This window comes from Carassius gibelio, chromosome A12, assembly GCF_023724105.1.
Source record: "Carassius gibelio isolate Cgi1373 ecotype wild population from Czech Republic chromosome A12, carGib1.2-hapl.c, whole genome shotgun sequence".
Lineage (NCBI taxonomy): Eukaryota > Metazoa > Chordata > Actinopteri > Cypriniformes > Cyprinidae > Carassius > Carassius gibelio.
In genome coordinates this window covers 5520735-5541371 of record NC_068382.1, presented here as the reverse complement: position 1 = coordinate 5541371, position 20637 = coordinate 5520735, and the positions used below count along the sequence as shown (strand labels likewise).

The 20637-nt window shown below is 36.4% G+C and overlaps 1 protein-coding gene and 1 non-coding gene across 6 annotated transcripts; one reads left to right on the top strand and one right to left on the bottom strand.

Moving 5' to 3' along the window:
* Window positions 1-585: 585 nt before the first annotated feature.
* Window positions 586-667, bottom strand: trnal-uag (transfer RNA leucine (anticodon UAG)). The gene has a single exon. It is a non-coding gene; the product is annotated as a tRNA-Leu (tRNA).
* Window positions 668-1803: 1136 nt separating this feature from the next.
* Window positions 1804-20622, top strand: eef2k (eukaryotic elongation factor 2 kinase). Of its 5 annotated transcripts, none has more exons than XM_052610867.1 (19): window positions 1804-2019; window positions 2426-2716; window positions 3662-3727; window positions 4886-4986; window positions 5613-5673; window positions 5789-5826; window positions 7552-7723; window positions 7826-7975; window positions 8068-8200; window positions 9056-9183; window positions 10467-10659; window positions 11999-12054; window positions 12172-12249; window positions 12677-12733; window positions 13517-13651; window positions 18208-18396; window positions 18493-18617; window positions 18692-18870; window positions 19948-20622. In XM_052610867.1, exons 2-19 carry the CDS (start codon window positions 2453-2455, stop codon window positions 20055-20057), a joined length of 2235 nt encoding a protein of 744 aa, XP_052466827.1. In that variant the 5' UTR covers window positions 1804-2019; window positions 2426-2452; the 3' UTR covers window positions 20058-20622. The 5 variants fall into 5 exon arrangements, with proteins under 5 accessions (XP_052466827.1, XP_052466829.1, XP_052466828.1 ...); XM_052610866.1 differs by having other exon boundaries at window positions 1805-2019; window positions 10464-10659; XM_052610869.1 differs by lacking the exon at window positions 3662-3727 and having other exon boundaries at window positions 10464-10659.
* The last annotated feature ends 15 nt before the right edge of the window (window positions 20623-20637 follow it).

The window sequence follows — 20637 nt, the reverse complement described above, 5'->3', positions numbered from 1 at the left end:
ACGTGATTTAAAAAATTATACTCACTATAGTTCTCTATAAAATAAAAACATGTTTTCATTTTATGTGGCGCGGGTCGCCCCTTCAGTGTATCTCGCCATGTTGAAATGACGTGACCCAAGATATTTCATTAAATGTCAGAGAGAATCATTACGCTCATTGGCTGCTAATTACAGCGCAGCAAACCGTATGGGAGAATCAAATTAAATTATGCATTTAGCAGATGCTTTTATCCAAAACGACTTACAGTGCATTCAGTCTAACAGTTATTACGTTTCATGTGTTCGCTGGGAATCGAACCCACAACCTCGCGGTGCTAGCGTAACGCTTTACTACTTGAGCCACAGGAACCCTAGAATTAATGTTTATATTGTGAACAAACAGAAAAGCGTTAAAGCCAGAAGCCAGAAAGACCGACAAAGACAGAAACAAGCCTAAAAGTCAGTACTTCATTGTAGACACATTTGATGACAGAGAAAATCCCGAGTAGTGATGCCCTTGATTGACTTTTTATTGAAGATATATCAGACCACTGGATGGCGCAATTGACCAATAATTTTTTAGAAATACAGTAGAAAATAATATTTTGGCAGCGGTGGGATTCGAACCCACGCCATCGAAATGACTGGAGCCTAAATCCAGCGCCTTAGACCACTCGGCCACGCTACCATGAGACTTCGCATTTGAAGGATTAGATTTATAAAAATTAGCAAAACCGATCATATTTTAGTAGTTTTTTAATGAAAGAAGTTACAATAGTCTTCCAGTTTTGTGGACATCACGCAAAGACCAGTCATTAGTCAGGTGGCTACACAACATTTGACCACTGGATTTACAAAAACCATTTCAGGTTTAAAAAGTCATTTAACATTGCATCAAATACTGATTTATTATCACTCAGTATGTTATAACCACGTGTTACTATGTCCTGTATGTTTAATCTATGTTATTTTAAAATGATTTATTTTTAATGTTGCATTTTTAAGATTAATTGATTATTAGCTTTTTATTAAACCAACAAACCCAGTAACTTACCTTTACGAACCCCAGTTGGGGAAATCTCGACGTAATGTAATGTTTAGTGCACTTCGTGTTGTTAATTACAATGAATGGAATATATTTTCTTACTCTTTTTATTTCTATATCACCATTGTACAAGATTGACATATTTAAATCAATGTGATAAACAGTTTGTCCCTGGCAGCAAAATGAATCCCAAGAACACATAAATATCCGCTCGGTATGTACGTTGCTTCAGTGTGTGGGCTGATCTGTTCTTTTTCACTGAGGCTACGTGCAGCTAGTCCTCACCAGTGTGGAGTCCTGCCCTGTCCTCGCGAACATGCGATTCTACTATGGCCAAGGGTCCTCTCATGAATATTAATTACATGACGTTGCGTAGTCCGTCTACTTGATTTGATTTGGAAATGTAGCCGCTTGAAGGCTTGGCTAATAAATATGAATTACTCTGTGTCCAGGAAACGCTAGCACGGATACATTAATATTCATGAGTCATGCCCTTGCCTTAGTAGAATTCGTAATATTCAGTTGAGATCGATAACAACACGAGCTTCCCATAAAAGGCCATGTGATTGACCGTGGCACGTGGCTCATTTTGAATATAATTTTTTAAACGTTTATATAACTTTTCTTTTAAAAGCAGAAGTCTGTTTTGTGTATTTTAGTTATTGTATATTTGTTTACTTTACATATTTAGATACCTAATATTTCTCTAAAATGAAATGAACGAATGTGTATTTGTTACAGCCCACTAGAGGGCTAAATGCAGCTTTGACGTAGTGCTGAGAGAAATCAACATTTGCTCGCAGTCCAGGACACGTAGAGTACATTTCTGCAGAGACACCGAAGCTGTCAGTGGCCTGGCCAGTGTGTTTGACACACATTTGATGATTTGACTTCCTTCTTTAGAAAGGCTGTGAAGCTGATTCGATATAAGTGCTATTATCTGTTTCCTGTTTTAGTTATGTCTTCAATCTGTCAGCTTTATTCTTTCTAACAAGGTATGTGACATGCACTTATTTCTTATTCTTGTCTTCTGTACGTGTGAGCTGTTGTTATTAGTATTTATGCAGCACATTAGCACATTGAAGCTAAAAATGAATGACGGTTTAACTTGAATGTATTAAAATGTCATGCTTTTGTCATTGCAAACTGGTGTTTTAGTATGTTTGGCACGACAATTTGACAGGAATGCATGAACAGGAACAGGTTTATCTCGGATTGAGATTAGTGAATACCATTTCATTTGATCAACCTGTACTTGATCATTCATTTCTCAGTTCATCTAAAAAAAAAAAAAAAGTGTTTGCTTTTATTTTTTGAACCGATTCTGCCGATGTAGCTGTATTTGACTGCTGTGCTCGTTTCGATTTGACACTTGTGCTTGTCTAATGTGTTTGTTTGTAGTTCTGGTACACAACACAGTGGGACATCATGGCTGAGGAGGAGCTCATGTTTAGTATGGAGGAGGTGGGAAGTCCTTGGGATGGACCTAGGAGTGGGTGTGCTAAAAGTGGAGTGACTTTCCAAGATTCCAATGCCAGTGATGACGAAGATGATGATGAAGATGACCTCCGTATCTGCCCTATCACCGACGACCCCATGAGCCCAACCAAAGGATTCTTTGACTACCCAAAGAATGTAGTTTGCAACCAGCAGTTTTCTAATTCATTGCCCAAAAACTCCTTCACATACAGAGTGAGTAACACTTTACTGTAAGCAAAAGGGTACGATAGGTTGTGCTAAATTTTTTAAAATATAGTCATATATGTACAGTACAATGAGTGTCATATTGCTTTTATAAAACTGTTACTACATAATAAAAATACTAAATGCACAGACATTCATTATGTTATTATATTGAGGAAATACTTTAAGTAGTGCCGTCTTCCTAGATAAATGTAGTCCGTAGCATGTTAACAAAGTCTATTTTTGGACGGGCATACCACTATTTGTAGTAGTATGTAGTATTTCTGTAGTACACAGCATGTTGTCCTGACAAGTATCAGAATTTTATGGTACATTTTCAGCAACTGAATGCCACAATGTGATAGTGGTGAATGCCTCTGACACAAATTACATAGAAATGTATAGCCGCTGTTTTAATTTTTGAATTACACATGTTATTAATATAGACGTGACCACAATGTGGCATACTAGTTTTTGAAACATTAATCAATGCGTATTGTTTCATATACTATTTCATACTATTACAATAGCTAAATCATACTATTGCTGTTGACTGTAATGCTGTATCATTATCCAGAACTGGACCTATCCGTTTCAGAATTGTATTTTGGTGGTAATCCAAGAACGTCCTTGGCTTGCTCATGTCATGTCCACTTAGACAATGACCTCTCTGGATCTGTAATGGTTAAAAAGATCGCCTGTACCACAGAGAACTAGGCCTAGTGAACAGATGTTGTTTTTTCATAACCACAAAGCTTTTTGTGCTGTTTTCAGAAGCAGCAGTGAACTAATGAACAGTATGCAAAAATTGTTTTCCTCCATTTTTGTGACGAACTCACTTCCATATATGGAGCTCTCTCAAGCTCTCATGATGTGACTTCCTTAACCTTATGGACAGGTTGCATTTATACTAATATTTTTGTGCTTAAACAAGTGGGTTTGTCTATTCCTTAGAACAAAAATGAAACCGAGCAGGATGGGCACTCTGCCAGGTTTGGCTCTTTAACTGAGAAAAGCCGGGTATGTTTAATACAAGTTTCGATTTCTACCCTTCACCTTAACTCTTGCTTTACCAGATTTTATTAATCCAGCTTACCCTGTGTCATTGTAGCATCTAGCCTGGAATCCATGATCTTTCTATATTTCTCCTGTCACCTTATTTTTTCCCACTCTCATTTCTTCTGAATTTGCATGCTGTAAGAAGAATATCTATTAGGGTTGCAAAGAAAATGTGTCTGATACAGACAATAATATTTTTAATGTTATTGTTGATATAATGGCTAATAATGTCAAGTAAAGTTTACTTTCTGTTTTCGAAATGCATGTTTTTCTACTTAAATAAAAAAAAAAAACATGCTTTTTAAACTATCAGAACAGATACTGTGTTGCTTATGAATACCTATATCACACTATGTCTTATGACACATGGATAATGTTTCCATACTTTAGGGGTTCCCTGTAAGGAAGAGCCCACACTTTCCTAGTGTCTGACCGATATTTGAGCTCACTGTGACTCACTTTCAAGAGGAAATAAATAATTGGCTGAATGTACTTAGCCACAGGATCTATGTTTACTGTTTATTTTGAGATATCGTGCCATCATGTCTGCCTGCACATCAGGTTTATTTCATTGATGACACTTGGATAATGATGATACTTTTATTACTGTATTGTAGTACAGTAAACTGGATCTCTTACAGCTGTTATTAAGAATCTGCAAAGCACAAAGTTCAGGAAATAACCAAGTCCAATGTTTGCTTATGAAAAATGCTTAGCAGGATCCCAGAACAGGAAGTTGTTGTTAAAGTACCTGTCCAACACAACGGAGAAGCAAGGAATGTTCCAATTATTGTTCCAGTTCTGATTCCTAAAGGGAACAGGATATATTATTGATCATTTTCTGATGGTATTTCTTTAATTTTTTAAACTGGGAACCCTCACCTAATGTCTACTCAACACTTTCAGCATTGATTCAAGCTTTTCTTTGTCCTTTTATTCCTGCATGACCATTATTGTAGCATACCTCTTTTGCTCCAGTTCCTAACTTCTTTTCCCAGCCATTGTTTTGTGCTTGCACACAGCTATAAAATATAATGTGGATCTCTACCATCTTCAGTTTTTCAACCTATACAGGAGGATGTGAAAGTTTTTCAAACAACTTATTTTTTTCTTGATCAGGCAACTTGGAGACATGCTATTCAGAAAGCCAGAGCCCTGCCAGATCCTTGGGCTGAGTTCCATCTGGAGGAAATCGAGACAGAGCGCTGCACTCGGTACAGGTGAGTAAATCTGGAGTAAATTAGAGTCCTCAACACTGAACATTAGATTGACCCTTGTGCCCTATCATCACTGACCTTTGGTTTCCTTGGTTACCAGTCCTGAGTTTTTAGCACTATGCTACATCACAGACACCTGTGATGATCAATCTCAATATCATATGATTTCAGAACGTGTTATCGCATGTTAAATAAGAAGCGTCAAATAACGTCAGATGGATACAAACACAACGGGTCTGCTCCCAGTTTCAAGACTCTATTTTTAAACATTTGTAACTTCACACCTCTAAAATATCCCTTGACTTCCAGCCAATGGCTGTGTGTGCCATTAAAAAACTGCGTTTGGTGGATTGGACATGGTACACGGTATTCTAGACAACGCGGGAAAAAAAGCAGCACTTACTTGTGTATATATTGGGCGATTGCTTTTAGGACTGTGCCCATTGTGCAGTATTTGCTCTTAACTCTTTCATTAACTGTTCCAATAAAGAAAAGAATCACTTCTCATTGTAGCCACTTAGTTTGAGGCTGATTTCCAGTTGCTGCAAAAAGTGTGAGAACTACTTCTTGAGAATGAAAGAGAATAGAAATCCATATTTAAAGTGTAAACATGTGTTTTTGCCCTTTAGATACAATGCTGTTACTGGAGAATGGGCAAAAGACGACATATATATCAAGGTTTCCTCTCAGGTATTTTGGCACTACAATACACTTGTTTTCTGTGAAAGTAAATGTGTTAATACTGATTATTTATGTTTTCTTTTTAATTAATTAATTAATTAATTAAATTCTATTTCTTTCACAGGTGTTTGGAAAAGGAGCCATGAGGGAGTGTTATAGAGCGTAAGTCAAGTCAATTTAATCACACACACACACACACACACACACACACACATACATATATACATACATACACTCACCGGCCACTTTATTGGGTACACCTTTTCAATTGCTCGGTAACACAAATAGCTGATCAGCCAATCACATGGCAGCAACTCAATGCATTTAGGCATCTAGATGTGGTGAAGACGACTTGCTGAAGTTCAAACCAAGCATCAGAATAGGGAAGAAATGGGATTTAAGGGACTTTGAACGTGGATGGTTGATGGTGCCAGAGGGCCTGGTCTGAGTATTTCAAAAACTGCTGATCTACAGGGATTTTCACGCACAACCATCTCTAGTGTTTAAAGAGAATACTCCAAAAAAGAGAAAATATCCAGTGAGCGGCATTTGAGTGGATGAAAATGCCTTGTTGATATCAGGGGTCAGAAGAGAATGGGCAGACTGGTTAGAGATGATAGAAAGGCAACAGTAACTCAAATAACCACTCGTTACAACCAAGGTATGCAGAATACCATCTCTGAACACACAGCGGATCGAACCCTGAAGCAGATGGGCTACAGCAGCAGAAGACCACATTGGGTGCCGCTCCTGTCAGCGAAGAACAGAAAACAGAGGCTACAGTTTGCACAGGCTCACCACAATTGGGCAATAGAAGATTGGAAAGACGTTGCCTGTTCTAATGAATCTCGATTTCTGTTGCGATATTCAGATGGTAGGGTCAGAATTTGGTGTAAAGAATAGAAAGCATGGATCAATCCTGCCTCGTCTCATCTGTTCAGGCTGATGGTGGTCGTGTAATGGTGTGGGGGATATTTTCTTGGCACACTTTGGGCCGCTTGAGCACCAGTACCAATTGAGCATTGTTTAAACACCACAGCTTACCTGAGCATTGTTGCTGATCATGTCCATTCCTTTATGACTACAGTGTACAGTATTATCTTCTGATGGCTACTTCCAGCAGGATAATGCACCATGTCACAAAACTCAAATCATCTCAGACTGGTTTCTTCAACATGAAAATTAGCTCACTTTACTCTAAAAGGCCTCCACAGTCACCAGATCTCAATACGATAGAGCAACTTTGGAATGTGGTGGAACGGGAGATTAGCATCATGGATGTGCAGCTAACAAATCTGCGGCAACTGCATGATGCTATCATATCAATATGGACCAAAATCTCTGAGGAATTTTTCCAACACCTTGTTGAATCTATGCCAGGAAGAATTAAGGCAGTTCTGAAGGCAGAAGCGTATCCAACCCTAGCGAGGTGTGCTTAATACAGTGGCCAGCGAGTGAGTGGTTGTGTGTGTGTGTATTTAAATATATACATACATACATACCCTATACTAGGTAAATATTACTGTTTATTAATCAGCATTGGTTTTAAGTATAAAGTAAATTTAAATTTTTACTATAGTTTTTATTTACTTTTTATAATTTTTCAGTTAATTTGTTTAATTAGCTGTACAAATATTCCATTTAATTGTTTATATTGCTGTCAAAACTGCACATTATAATTTTAAAAGCATTAGAAAAATGATGTGTAGAGTAGTTTTACTGCAGGACATTACTGACACTGCTTGACACCTCTTTTACTTGTGAACTCCTATTTCCCCAATCACCAGCCTGCCAATTCTTCTTCTCTAAACTGCAGATTAACTGCATTAAACATATTTGTTGTTGTTTTTTGTTAACCTGTAGTTTTCTTTTCTCTTTCTTTCACAGGAAGAAGTTGTCAAACTTTTCCCACAGCAGCAACTGGAAATCAGCCTCAAACTACGTGGCTAAGAGATACATGGAAACCGTGGACAGAGAGGTTTACTTTGAGGATGTGAGGTTACAAATGGAGGCTAAATTATGGGGCGAAGAGTTTAATCGCCACAGGCCTCCCAAACAGGTACTTATTTGGTGGACATAGTTTGTAAACCAGGTTTAACCAGTCAAACAATGATATCATATATGAATTTTATACTTCTTCAACTTATCCCATCACTATTAGGTTGACATCATGCAGATGTGCATTGTGGAAATGACTAGTCGCCCTGGGAGCCCTTTGTTTCACCTGGAGCACTTTATAGAGGGAAAGTACACAAAGTACAACTCTAACTCTGGTTTTGTGAGGGACGATAACATACGGCTTACACCTCAGGTATATAGTCAAAAATCTTACAAATCTGTATCTTTTGTCCCTGGGAAATGATGTGTGGTTATTTATTGCCATTTATGTGTTTGTGGATTAAGGCATTCAGTCATTTCACATTTGAGCGCTCTGGACACCAGCTGATAGTGGTGGACATTCAGGGTGTTGGGGACCTTTACACAGACCCTCAGATTCACACTGAGAAGGGAACTGACTTTGGAGATGGCAACCTAGGTATTTATCAACATCCTGCATTTTTTTCTACTCAGAAACTTAAAATTTGATTTGTCTTAAAGAAATAGTTCACTTCTTGAATAAAAAAAATTCTGATAATCTACTCAAACTCATGTCATCCAAGATGTTCACGTCTTTCTGTCTTCAGTAGCAAAGAAAAGAATGTTTTTGAGGAAAACATTCCAGGATTTTTTTCCATATAATTTTCTTCAATGGTGTCCAATGGGCTGAAGGTCCAAATTGCAGATTCAGTGCAGTTTCAAAGGGCTCTACATGATCCCAGCCAAGGAATAAGAGTCTTATCTAGTGAATCGATTGGCTATTTTCGTAAAAAAAAATTTTTTGATACTTTTTAACTACAAATGCTCGGCTTCCACTAGCTCCACTATGTGTGTGACATAATAATTTTGGAAAGGTCATGGGCGAAAACATCCATCTCATTTTCTCCTTCAACTTCAAAATCATCTGACATTGTTGTTTTACCTTTGGTTGTAAAGGACATTTGACTTTCTTTGCACATTTGCTTTGTAAACACTAGGACAGTACTTCTGTCTACTTCACTTGTGACTTTTCCAACCTGATTATGTAATGTGTTAACTTAAGCTAGTGCAAGACGAGCATTTGTGGTTAAAAATCATAATTTTTATTTCCTAGGAAAATGATTGATTGTTTCGCTAGATAAGACCCTTATTCCTCAGCTGGGATCTTATAGAGACCTTTGAAGATGCATTGAATCTGCAGTTCAGACCTTCAGTCTCTTGGCCAGCATTTAAGTCCATTATATGGAGAAAAATATGTAGAAAGTAATGAAAGCAGGAGAACCATGTGTAGTGATTATCCATGTGTTTGTTTCAGGTGTGCGTGGCATGGCTCTTTTCTTCCACTCTCACCTGTGTAATAAGATCTGCAGGAGTATGGGTCTAGCTCGCTTTGACCTGTCCCCTTCTGAAACTGCACAGTTGGACTGCACCAACAAATTGCTGGTTTGTATTGGAAAATAAAGCAGATCCTTGTATAAGCATAACCAGGGCCTGAGGCTAGTGTGAGAGATTTGGGCCTGTTGATGGAGCTACTCAATAGGGAGATTGCTATATTTATATAGAGTCCTGTACAGATGTTGCATTTTTGTAGGCCAACCCGGAAGTTAGCATCACCCTGGTTTCCTCGAGGAAAAACCCAAAAGGATTTTTCCAAAGGCTTTTGGATTATTGCAAAAAAAAAAACTTTGTGACCAACAAAAGTATGATTCTTCTGTTTTGTTCATCTGGATAATCTTTACAAATGAACATAACTTGTATGAATTTTAAAGCCTAAATTCAGTCATCAGAAGTAAATCTAACCGCAGGTTTTTAGTGAACTGCACCTGGTTGCTTGACTTTGGTGTCACCACGATTAAAAGGTTAATTCACCCAAAAATGAAAATAAGGCGATAAATTACCATAATGACCCAAATGTAAGAAGACCCTGATTATAAAACGACCCCCCTTTTTCCAGATGTACCTTTTGGAAAAAGCCTTTTTGAAAACCAAATCTTCTTTTACTTAGAAAAAAAAATCAATATATTTTTTCTTAAATTATTTTCATATTGTTTATTTTTCCTATTTAAAATTTTGTTTTGAAAGTATGGTAAACTCTGGTAAAATGTACCAACAATAATTTAGATCCAGGCAACTCTTTTTATTTAAAAGACTTTTCCCTTAAAGTTAGAATAGTTTACAAAAGCACGAATATAAACTCATTGAGCCTGTAAACATAGACCAGTGAGTAGATGAGTTTTCCTGTTCAACATGATGACGTTAATACATCTGTATGCCCAATTAGCCACAAGTAAAATATTGTATTTACTTAATAGAAGCAGTGTCTACTAAGTTGTTGTATGTTGCAGAATAAAACTTTTATATAGTATGAGCTTGTGTCAACCACAGATGTTATTTCAGCCGTTTACCCAAAAACCCATTAAAAAAAAAACCCTGTTGACTTCAGGACGCTGGAACTCGTTTATGGGTTTTAGCCAACAAAACTGTCATCCCGGGGCACATCTATAGCTGATACTATTTTTCCATGTTTAACAAAAAAAAATGCTATTCTAAAATATTATATTTTGTTTTGTTTTTGCTGTGGCCAGTGAAAATATTTCTGGAACTGCTGACCTGATCAGGCCAACATAATAAAATTGCTATGGCTTAGCCCTGCATTCACAAATTGCTTGCAATAGTTTATTCATTTCTGCAGGTCTTCTTAATAAATTCTTTTTTCTCACCAGCAGTCAGCTAAGACAGCCCTCCGTGGGTGTGAAGAGCAGTGTGGTTCGCCCAGGGTCCGGACGACCTCTCTCGGCCACATGCCTGTCCTCCTCTCCCGGCTCTCTGAAAGCTTATCAGTTGACGAAAGCAGTGACACCGACTCGATTCCCTGTTCTCCACTAACTATGGGCATCTCTGCAGGCCGATCACCCATGGGTAATCCTGTACTTCCCCAGCACTATGTGTGAATACCAGAGTAATATCAAATCCCCTTCAAGCCAAGTCAGTGGCAGATATTGATTATGTAGGTAACAAGCTACAGTCGCAACCTACTTGAGAAAAGAGAAAGACTAAAAGGCTTTAGTAGGTTTTAATAATGTTTATAGTAAGTAGTACAATTTGACAACAGTGGTATCACATTTCCTTTCTTTACTGAATACAGCAGTATATTTCTGACAGGTCTAGTTAATGTTATTAATACAGTCATCCAGCTCCTCCTTCACATATTGTCTGTGATGATATCAGTATGTTACAGTTGCCTCCTACTTAAGGCAACAGAGAAAAACAATGAATTGGTCTTTTTTTTAATGGTCTTTTGCAATAATAATTTGTCAGGATGTTACAACCATCTGGAGAACCCTTTTTTCAAATATAAATATTTAAAGAACAAGAAGTGCCTCCACTTGTTGTCAGCTGTCCGAGAACTGAAGTGGGCCTTTGGCTGGCTGGTTGTGATGTTACTAAAATTATCAGTTCTTTTTTTTTTTTTATGAGAAAACAAAGATTAATTTTCAATGGCTTTGGCTATTTTTAGAAAGTAATGTTCTCTATGCTTTCAAAATGCTTAAAAGCTTAGTGTGTTGTCTGACACTTACAAAGAAAGTCCACAACCATCTTTTTTATAATTTTATGCCAATATGGATAACAGAAATTTGCAGTAAAAATCATGCTTGTCTGCAGCAGTGTGACTTGTCTAAAGATAGCCACATTTATAAGAAATGTCCCCATAGAAATAACAATGAAAAGCTAAGTATGACAGCAAGGGTTTGTTTTCCCTAGTGCTCAGTTATGTTTCCTCCCTAATGTATGGTGCACTGCTGATGGTATCTATGGCTTACTTCATGAATATTAATTAGCTGGTGTTAAAGTTGCTAGGTAACCTTCCTGGGCCAATGTGCACCAACCTTTTATTATTTTGATTAGTATTACAATCACACACATTCTAACTTGCATATGTAAGGCTTTAGTGGAGTATATACTGGTTTAAAAAAATATCAAAGCTCATGTTGAATATTTAATATTATGATTGGAAACAGCAATCTGATTTGTAGTACTATATTTTGTTCAATTAAAATGCATTGCATCGGGTAAAAATAAACCATCCACAACATATTTTATTTCTGAATTTCGTTCTCACATCTGTCAGCAGTCAGGACATTCTAGCAGAAATGTAAAGTTTGTTCCCATGTGTCATGTTTTTATTTTTATTTTGCTGTGCATTCATTTGTATTCATTGTATTCACTACTATGTCTTTCGATCTATGTGTGTTTACAGGCTGGTCATTTATGAATGAAATGAATGAGGCATATCGAGCTAACATTGATCACAAGGTCAGTTTACGAATAAGAATATATATCCACAGTTAACAGTGACATTAAATTGATTGGTATTTTGTGTAAACTGATTCTAAAGCTGATTACTACTGTGAACTGTACTAACATTCACAGGACTCAGAGAATGGAGGAGACAGTGGTTACCCCAGTGAGAAACGCAGTGAAGGAGACTCAGTCGAGCATCACAGTCAGGTACAGATTATTAGTTTGCCAGACAATGCAATTATTAAAATGAAATATTAAAACGATGTTGTGTATTTTCAATATATATTATATTATGTTATACTAGCCTATATGATATTAATCACAACATTATTTGTATCTGGCATAAAAACAATGAGGGTTTTTGATGATTGAGCCATTTCTTTGAAGGTGTCCGCATTAAACCCAAACAAATGCAGAACATTTTAAACTAAACTAAGAATTTACAACTGTTGAACTGAGAAATTGAAACTAGAAGCTATTCTTGCTTGTTTTCTGTGTTACTCCCCCAACTGTCAGAGTGCATTTTAAACGTGTGTGCTTGTTGTGTGCTATGCTTAAATGCATCTTAAAATGCAGCAGTAATAATTTTTGGCTCCTGAGATGTGTGACGGTAAGTTTTTACATCATCATTTAGGGACGTCCCTTCTACAACAGACATTACTCAGAATCGGATGAGGACAGTGTTCGTCGGGTAACTACGAAACCATTGATAAACTCCCTGTATCTAATCATGATAGAGTTACCCATCACCCATTAATTCCTAATCTGTTTTCTTCTCATAGATCTTTGATTTAGAGTGGTGCCGTCTTGTGATCCACCTGTTATCTAAACCTCTTAGCCTTTTTATTTCATTCTTCTTTCATCTAAACTCTAATCTTTAATTCATCTCACTTTCATCCTCTAACTGGTGGCAAGCTTTTCTTCCCCTTACTGTAAACTCATATGCAGGGTTTCCATGGTGGTTGAAAACCTGTTAATGTCAGGAGATTTTAAATGGCATGTAAAACTCATGGAAATCTCTGTGGTTAAAATGTGTAATTGACTAGCAATTGCGGTTTATGAGTGCAATCTTTATAAATTATATATTTTTTTAATCCTAGAAATCATGACCATGGAAGTCTTTAGTCAAAATGTGTAGGAACCCTGCATGTGATTTCCTGCATGCATTGTTTTTTTTGTGCAGTAATATCTGAAGTTTATTTTGGTGGTTTTTTAAATCTCACAGATGTTAATTCTACTACTTCTCATAGAAATGTTACATATTTTTGAAAAAAAGTCAAATAGTCAAATGACAGTTTGTTTGTATTGACAGTAAAGGAATAATTTACAGATCAGCTATGTACTGTATTTGATATCATAACAGGCCAATGTTAAAAACTATAGATTAAAAAAAGTATTGACACAACATAGTTATATAGTATCAATATCAATTACTATGGGTGCTTAAAAACATTTTTTTTGTTGTATCTCTCAGCTGACAGAAGAAAAATGGAGTTTTTTCCATTCATCTCGCTCCCACATACACAGACCCTCCTGTGTGGCAATGGAGGTAGAGAGGCTTAACACTATGCTTCTCGAAAGGAAAATTTGTAAATCCATCCTAGGCAAGGTAAGAAAATTGTGTCATGTGTTTATTAACCTGTTCCTGGTACTAACTGGCAAATATCTTTATATTGTCATATATTATTCCTTGGGACTTAAATGTGAAGACCCAACTCTATGCATGTTCTGCAAAACCCCACTTTCTATTAAACATATTCTTTTTGACTGCCCTGGTTTTAATGCAAGGAGAAAGCTCTTTTATGAATTAAGTTTACTTAAGGTCTTATTTAGGAAGATTTTTGCCTGAAAAGTTTTTAGAATATATATCATGTTAATTAAAAAAATCTTGTACAATGTTACTTGCTGTGTTTGTTTGTTTGCTTGGTTTTTATTGTATTTATGTGATATTTGCATTTTTGAAATTGAGTTTTTGACATGAAAATAGTCCCAGATGCATTAAATAAAATTATACTACTACTAGTACTATATTCCTTGGTTATGTTAACCAAAAATTAAAATGTTGTGATTGTTTACTCGCTCTCGTGTCATTTTTAAACCCTTAAGATATCGGCGAAACAGAAATTAAGATATGTTGAATCTGAGAGGTTACTGTCCCTCCAGTCAAAGTCCATGCAATCAAAACTTTGTGGGGATGGTTTCCCGGACAGGATTTAAATTAAGGCAAGAGCAGGCATTAAACTAGAATAGTTAATCATGTCTTAAAAAACAGCTTTCTGAAACGCATAATTCGTACAGATTACTTAAACCTGGACAATGTCATCCTTAACTAAAATGAAATAGATTAATTTATAACGAACTGTGTTAATCTGAATCTGCATGACAGAGGTTGCCAATAAAACATGGACTGAACCAAGAAAAGCTTTACATTGTATGGAACTGAGAAGCAAATCCAAGAAAAACAATGTCAGCAGAAAAAAGACTGCAATCCATTAAAAAAAAAAAACCTTACTGAACAAGATTAAATATATTTTAAAGCAAGCAAAATAAACCTGAAATCTGTTTGTAATGAATTCTTGCAATCGGTTGTCAGTTTTGCAACAATTTTATTATTATTATTAATGTTATTATTATTTTTGTTATATATATATATATATATATATATATATATATATATATATATATATATATATATATATATATATATAATTTTTGGCACCCTTAATGAATATGATCAAAGAAGGCTGTGAAAATCATTATGGATAAAATCTGAAGGTCTTTATTCCCATTAAAACACAATTACAACTTTAAATTCAGAATAAATTATCCAGCCACTACTTCTGATTTCACAGGACTATAAATATGAGGGAACACAAAGGCCAAATTCCCTTAATCATCCATCACGATGAGAAAAAACTAAGTTCTGATGTGCAGCAACAGATTGCTGACCTTCACAAAATATGAAGTCCAGAAGTAGCACAAAATAGGAAGTCAGAAAAATGTAAGAAAATAGTTAAAGCATTGAAATTTCCCTTTTTTACCATTAGGATAATAATTAAGGAGCTCCAGTCAACAGGAAATTTTTACAAATCTGCCTACAGTACAGGTGCATCTCAAAAAATTGGAAAATCGTGGAAAAGAGCTTTATTTTTATTTACTAGAATATTCCATTTTGAGCTTCATTTGTTTAATTAATTTTGAGTTTAAATACTGGGTGGGTACCTCCTGGACTAGTTTAGAACATGCAACCATAATTATGGGAAAGACTTTTGACTTGACAGTTGTCCAGAAGACAATCATCAACAAACTCCACAAGAAGGGGAAGCCACAGAAGGTCATTGCTAAAAGTGCTGGCTGTTCACAGAGTGCTGTATCAAAATATGTTCATAGAACGTGGACTGGAAGAAAAGAGTGTGGTAGGAAAAGATGCACAAGCAACAGGAATGACCACAGCCTTGGGAAGGTTGTCAGCAAAAGCTGATTCAAGAACTTGGGAGAGCTTCACAAGGAGTGGACTGAAGCCGGAGTCAGTGCATCAAGAGTCACCACGATCAGATGTCTTCATGAAGAGGTCTACAGCTGTCACATTCCAGAGAAAAAGCATTGCACCTGGGGTAAAGAGAAAAAGACATGGACTGTTGCTCAGTGGTCCAAAGTCCTCTTTTCAGAGGGAAGTAAATTTAGAATTTCATTTGGAAATCAAGGTCTGGAGTCTGGAGGAAGACTGGAGAGGCACAGAATCCAAGCTGCTTGAAGTCCAGTGTAGTTTCTGACTTCACTTGCTTTAGCACCTACCTGCCCACACTTTCAAAACCATTTCCAAGTGGTTTGCTGACCATGATATTAATTTACTTGATTTGCCAGCCATCTCACCTGACCTGAAGCTCACAGAGAATCTATTGGTTATTGTGAAGAGGAAGATAAGTAACATCTGACAAACAATACAGAGGAGCTGAAGATCGCTATCAAAGCAACCTGGTCTTCAGTAACACCTCAGCAGTGCCACATACTGTTCTGTTCTGCACTGAAGCAGTAATTCATGCAAAAGGAGGCCCAACTATTGAGTGCATAATTAAATCTGCTCTGGAGATGTTGAACATTTCTGTTTTGTAAATCTTTTTTTTTGATTGACCATTGAGAAAATTTTCCATTTTTTTTGAGATACTGAATTTTTTTCCCCTAAGCTGCAAGTCATAACCATCAGAATAAAAATGAAAAACTCTTGAAATATTTCAGTTTGTGTGCAATGAATCTAGAATATAAGAAAGTTTGATTTTTTGAATTAAATAAAAAAAAAAAATAAAGAACTTTTCCATGAAAGTCAAATTTTTTGAGATGCACCTGTATATTGTCTAATGTGTCTATATTGTCTTGATGAAGCATGAAAAGGATAGTTTGAGTGGTCAAAGACTCTGCAAAGGAAAACAACTGGAGAATTGCAGGCAATAGTTGTCTTGGGGACAAAAAAATAAGCACCTACATTACCACCTATATTGTTTAGGAGGGTTTTAAAAAACATTTTATTCATTTGCCACACACGGACTGGGTTCTATGGTCAGATAAAACTTTTAGAAATTAGCTTTTTATTAGCAAACACTCAAGATGGGTTTGTTTAACACAGGGATAAAAAGGTGGACCATGTGTTCAATGAAATATACTATTGTATCTTTTGTTGTGCCTATTTTTCTTCTGGAGGTCTTGGACATCTTTATAAGATATATAGCGTCATGAATTCTAGCCAATATAAACAATAAATAAATAAATAAAATCCCTGATGTTCCCTGCTAAAAATCTTATAATGGGCCTTGTTAGGATATTAATTTCATAAGGACAATGGAAAAAAAAACACTTCAAAATCAACACAAACATGGGCCACAGAATGTTTGAAAAAAAGTTTTGCCATGGCCATCTAAGTTCCCTGACCTGAACCTTATAAAAAACTGAAAGGAGAGTGTATCAACATGTACTCTGAAAGCTGAAGGATCTGGAGAGATTCTGTATAGAGGAGTAATCTAATCACTGGCATGTGTTCTACAACTTCATCACACATCTGATATCTATTATCTTGACAAAAGGAGGTTGCAAAAAGTATAGAATAAAAGGGTGCCATTGATTGTGGCCAATGAGTAGTAGAGAAAAACATTTATTTCAGAATTAGATTGATTAACAGTGCAGATTTATTTTATCAAAGGCTTCTTTATTCATATTTACCAAGGGTGCCAATCATTTTATAATTTTATAATATATATAAGACTGGAACACAATGTTAATTTGAAGTTAAACCTGCCTCCTGTTGCATAAACTGCTTAGACTAGTCTTAAAAGGTTAGTCATGTAATTTATTTTCTTCAATACGGGTCATAACTTTTTAAAGTCTATTAATTTTTATGTGAGTGCAAAAAGTAAGACTGATTACCCACTGACTAACTGCTAGTTGGTATAACTAGTTTGTTAGACACAGTCGTAACAGTGTCTATGTTTATGCAGCTGGCCACTGGTTTAACTAATTTAAGCCTCAGTTTAGTCCAGAAGTAGCTGTTGTCTTCCTCCAGCAAACTGGCCTTCCTCAGCAAACTCTGGACTACACTAAGTCCATGAGACGATTTAAAACAATGACAGAAAAAGCAGATTTCTGCTAATCTGGTTTAAAGGCCCATTTTAGTCTAGGATTAGGCTTAATCGCTGTCTGGAAAACCAAGGGTTGGAATGCTACAATAATGCATATGCTAATGCATATCGAGCAGTTTATTCAAAGTTTTCTGAAGAGATACAATCACTGTATATGAAAAACAGATTTAATTTAACACTGAATTGAACATGAAACTCAAATGTGTTTGTCACACACTAGAATAAACATTTGAGCTTCCATACTTTCAATATTTGATGTGTGTCGTCATTGTTTATGATTGTCTATCATATAAAGTGATTGTATCTTCACAAGACTTGGATTAAACGGCTTGATTCATTTTTGGATTAGTTTTCTCTTGGCTCTTTAAAGTTTTGGTTGTGCAGACTTTCAGTGGATGGACAGAAACCTTAGGTTTCATTAAAAATTACTTCATTTGAGTCTTGAAGATGAACAACAGTCGAATGGGTTTTAAATGACGTGAGGGTAAGTAGATGAAGACAGAATTCAGTTTAATTTTTGGGTGAACTATCCCTTTAGGTACATCTAGCCATGGTCCGCTACCACGAGGCCGGGCGTTTCTGTGAGAAGGATGCACCATGGGACCAGATTTCTGCAGTGTACCATTTGGAAAGAGCTGCCATGTGCGGGGAGCTTGAGGCTATAGTTGCCCTTGGCCGATGTTATCTTCAGCTGCCACATCACATTCTACCAGAGTTTGAATTAGAGGTGCTTTCCTTTCCTAACTATTGTCTGGTTGGTGAAAAAATTGTTTTATTTCTCTGCTTATGCTTCCCATATAATTTCTCTGTTGTTTTATCTCAGGCATCTGTGGAAAACAGCAAGAAGGGTTTCTGCCTTCTGCTGCAGGCCGCTGAGGCAGGAGACAGGCCGAGTATGATTCTAGTAGCACGAGCATTGGACACGGGTTTGAACCTCCCTTCAGATAGGTGAGGAACGCATTGATACATTTGTTGTCTTTTTGTCGACCAAGAGGTGTTCATTTGGGACTTTTAAAATGCAGGGCTATGGACTGGAAACACGCCGTGTATTGGTATGACTCTGCCCTTAAGATGACGGACTATGACGAGGGGGGAGAGTTTGATGGGATGCAGGATGAGCCGCGCTACCTTCTGTTGGCACGATTGGCTGAGATGTACCAGGAGGGAGGGTACAACCTGGATGCAGACCCCCAAAGAGCAGGTGAGTGTATCCCATGCTCAAGGGGACCTATGGATAGCCTCTACACCAAATGAACATATCACTAGGCTATTAGACAATAAATAGACATTTAAAGTAGTGCATATGTATAAATTAAATCAATGGACATAACTTTAGAAGCTTCTGTTCATTGTTTTTGCATTCAGTAGATGACAGTAACTTGATCTAAAACCTTCAGATGACACAAATTATACCCACGTCTGTAAATTACCAAACCTGCATTCGTCAAACAGGGGTTGTCTTGCATTGTATGACATTATAGAAAACTAGTTTTGCAAAAACGGTTCCATTCATGCAACAGGGTAAAAACGCATTTGTGAGTCCTGAAAATTTACAGGAGTTCAGTTGTCGAATGCATTTGTCAGTGCTGTAAACTCCTATATATAAAAATAATTAAAAATATATATATTATTTGTCATGAAGCCAGTAGACCCTGACCCAGTGTAGGCCCCTTGGCTTCAACCCCTGGAAGCCTGTGCATAAATGCTCAGCTGCTCTTGCTATAAAACCTAACCCTAACCCTAATTTTAGTTACATTTGTTTTAATGCTTAGGGTTCGTCTAGACTTTGTCTGCCCTGCACATAAATCAACAAGTGTTCATATACCAAAGCAAGAGGTATGGAAAATCACTGCTTCCCAACATCGCCCTGTGACTTTAAAAATCTTGAAATTCTCTTCTCTCCTACTCGTGAAGACAAATATCCCTTGAAACCACTGAATTATTAGATTCAACACAAAAGCAAGCGTTGCAAAAGCAAGACAAATTTGTAAAATAACTAGTATACAATTTTTTAAACATTATTATAGAATTAAATTGAATAATTACATGATTATGATTAAATTAATATAAAAAGGAAAAAAAAACAGATGCATGGTAGTTTTCTTGAAACAGTGCACACAGGTCATAGTTGGGGTCACTACTTTTATAATATAATATAATATAATATAATATTATATAGGCAATTGTGATTTCTAAGTGTGTTCTGAATTTGTTGTAGCCTGTAATATTGGAATTGTATGCATGTGTGATTTATAACGTCTTTTTAATTTTTTTGTAGGTGATCTTTTTACTGAGGCGGCTGATGCAGCTATGGAGGCCATGAAGGGCAGACTGGCCAATCAATACTACATGAAAGCAGAGGAAGCATGGGCTATGATGGAAGAATAAAAGTGCTGGTGTGGAAAAAAAAGCATGAACATTTTCTGCACCCAGCCCCAGTTTACATGCCGTTTTAAATGCCTTATGTTTTCCTTGGGTCCCTTTGACTTAAGAGAACTAATGTTGATATTGGATCAGTTTTTTAATGAATGTGGCAAGGGCATACGCTGATTCTGTGATATAATGAGGTGCTATATTCTCCTGATTCATTTTTCATGAAGAATAGTTGCAGTGTCTGCAACCTGTTCAGGTTGCTTCATGGGAATATGTGCATTAGCTGGCAATTATTTCTTTCTCGTTTCCAACTGGATGTTTATTTAATAAACATGTTGTGACTGTTAAAAAATGGCATCCCTGATTGAACTAGTATTGTTAGTTCTGATGTCTAAGAATATTAAGCATCAATAGCTATTGCTGTGAGTTTTAACCTGTTTTCTGTTGACTGTCAAAAAACTTTCAGGATTCACTATAATCAAGGAGTGTAGAACTGTGTGATCCTTTTTGCTGGTTATTTTTCAAATGAGAGCATGGTTACAAACAAACAATAAAGTCATAAAGCTTGTTTAGCCAGAAATATGACCTGTTGTCT

Coding starts and splice junctions, on each gene's coding strand:
- eef2k (XM_052610866.1), top strand. CDS start 2,453: ATGGCTGAGGAGGAGCTCATGTTTAGTATGGAGGAGGTGGGAAGTCCT. Junction 8,201..9,055: donor CTTTGGAGATGGCAACCTAG/GTATTTATCAAC, acceptor TGTTTGTTTCAG/GTGTGCGTGGCATGGCTCTT. Junction 12,250..12,676: donor CAGTCGAGCATCACAGTCAG/GTACAGATTATT, acceptor ATCATCATTTAG/GGACGTCCCTTCTACAACAG.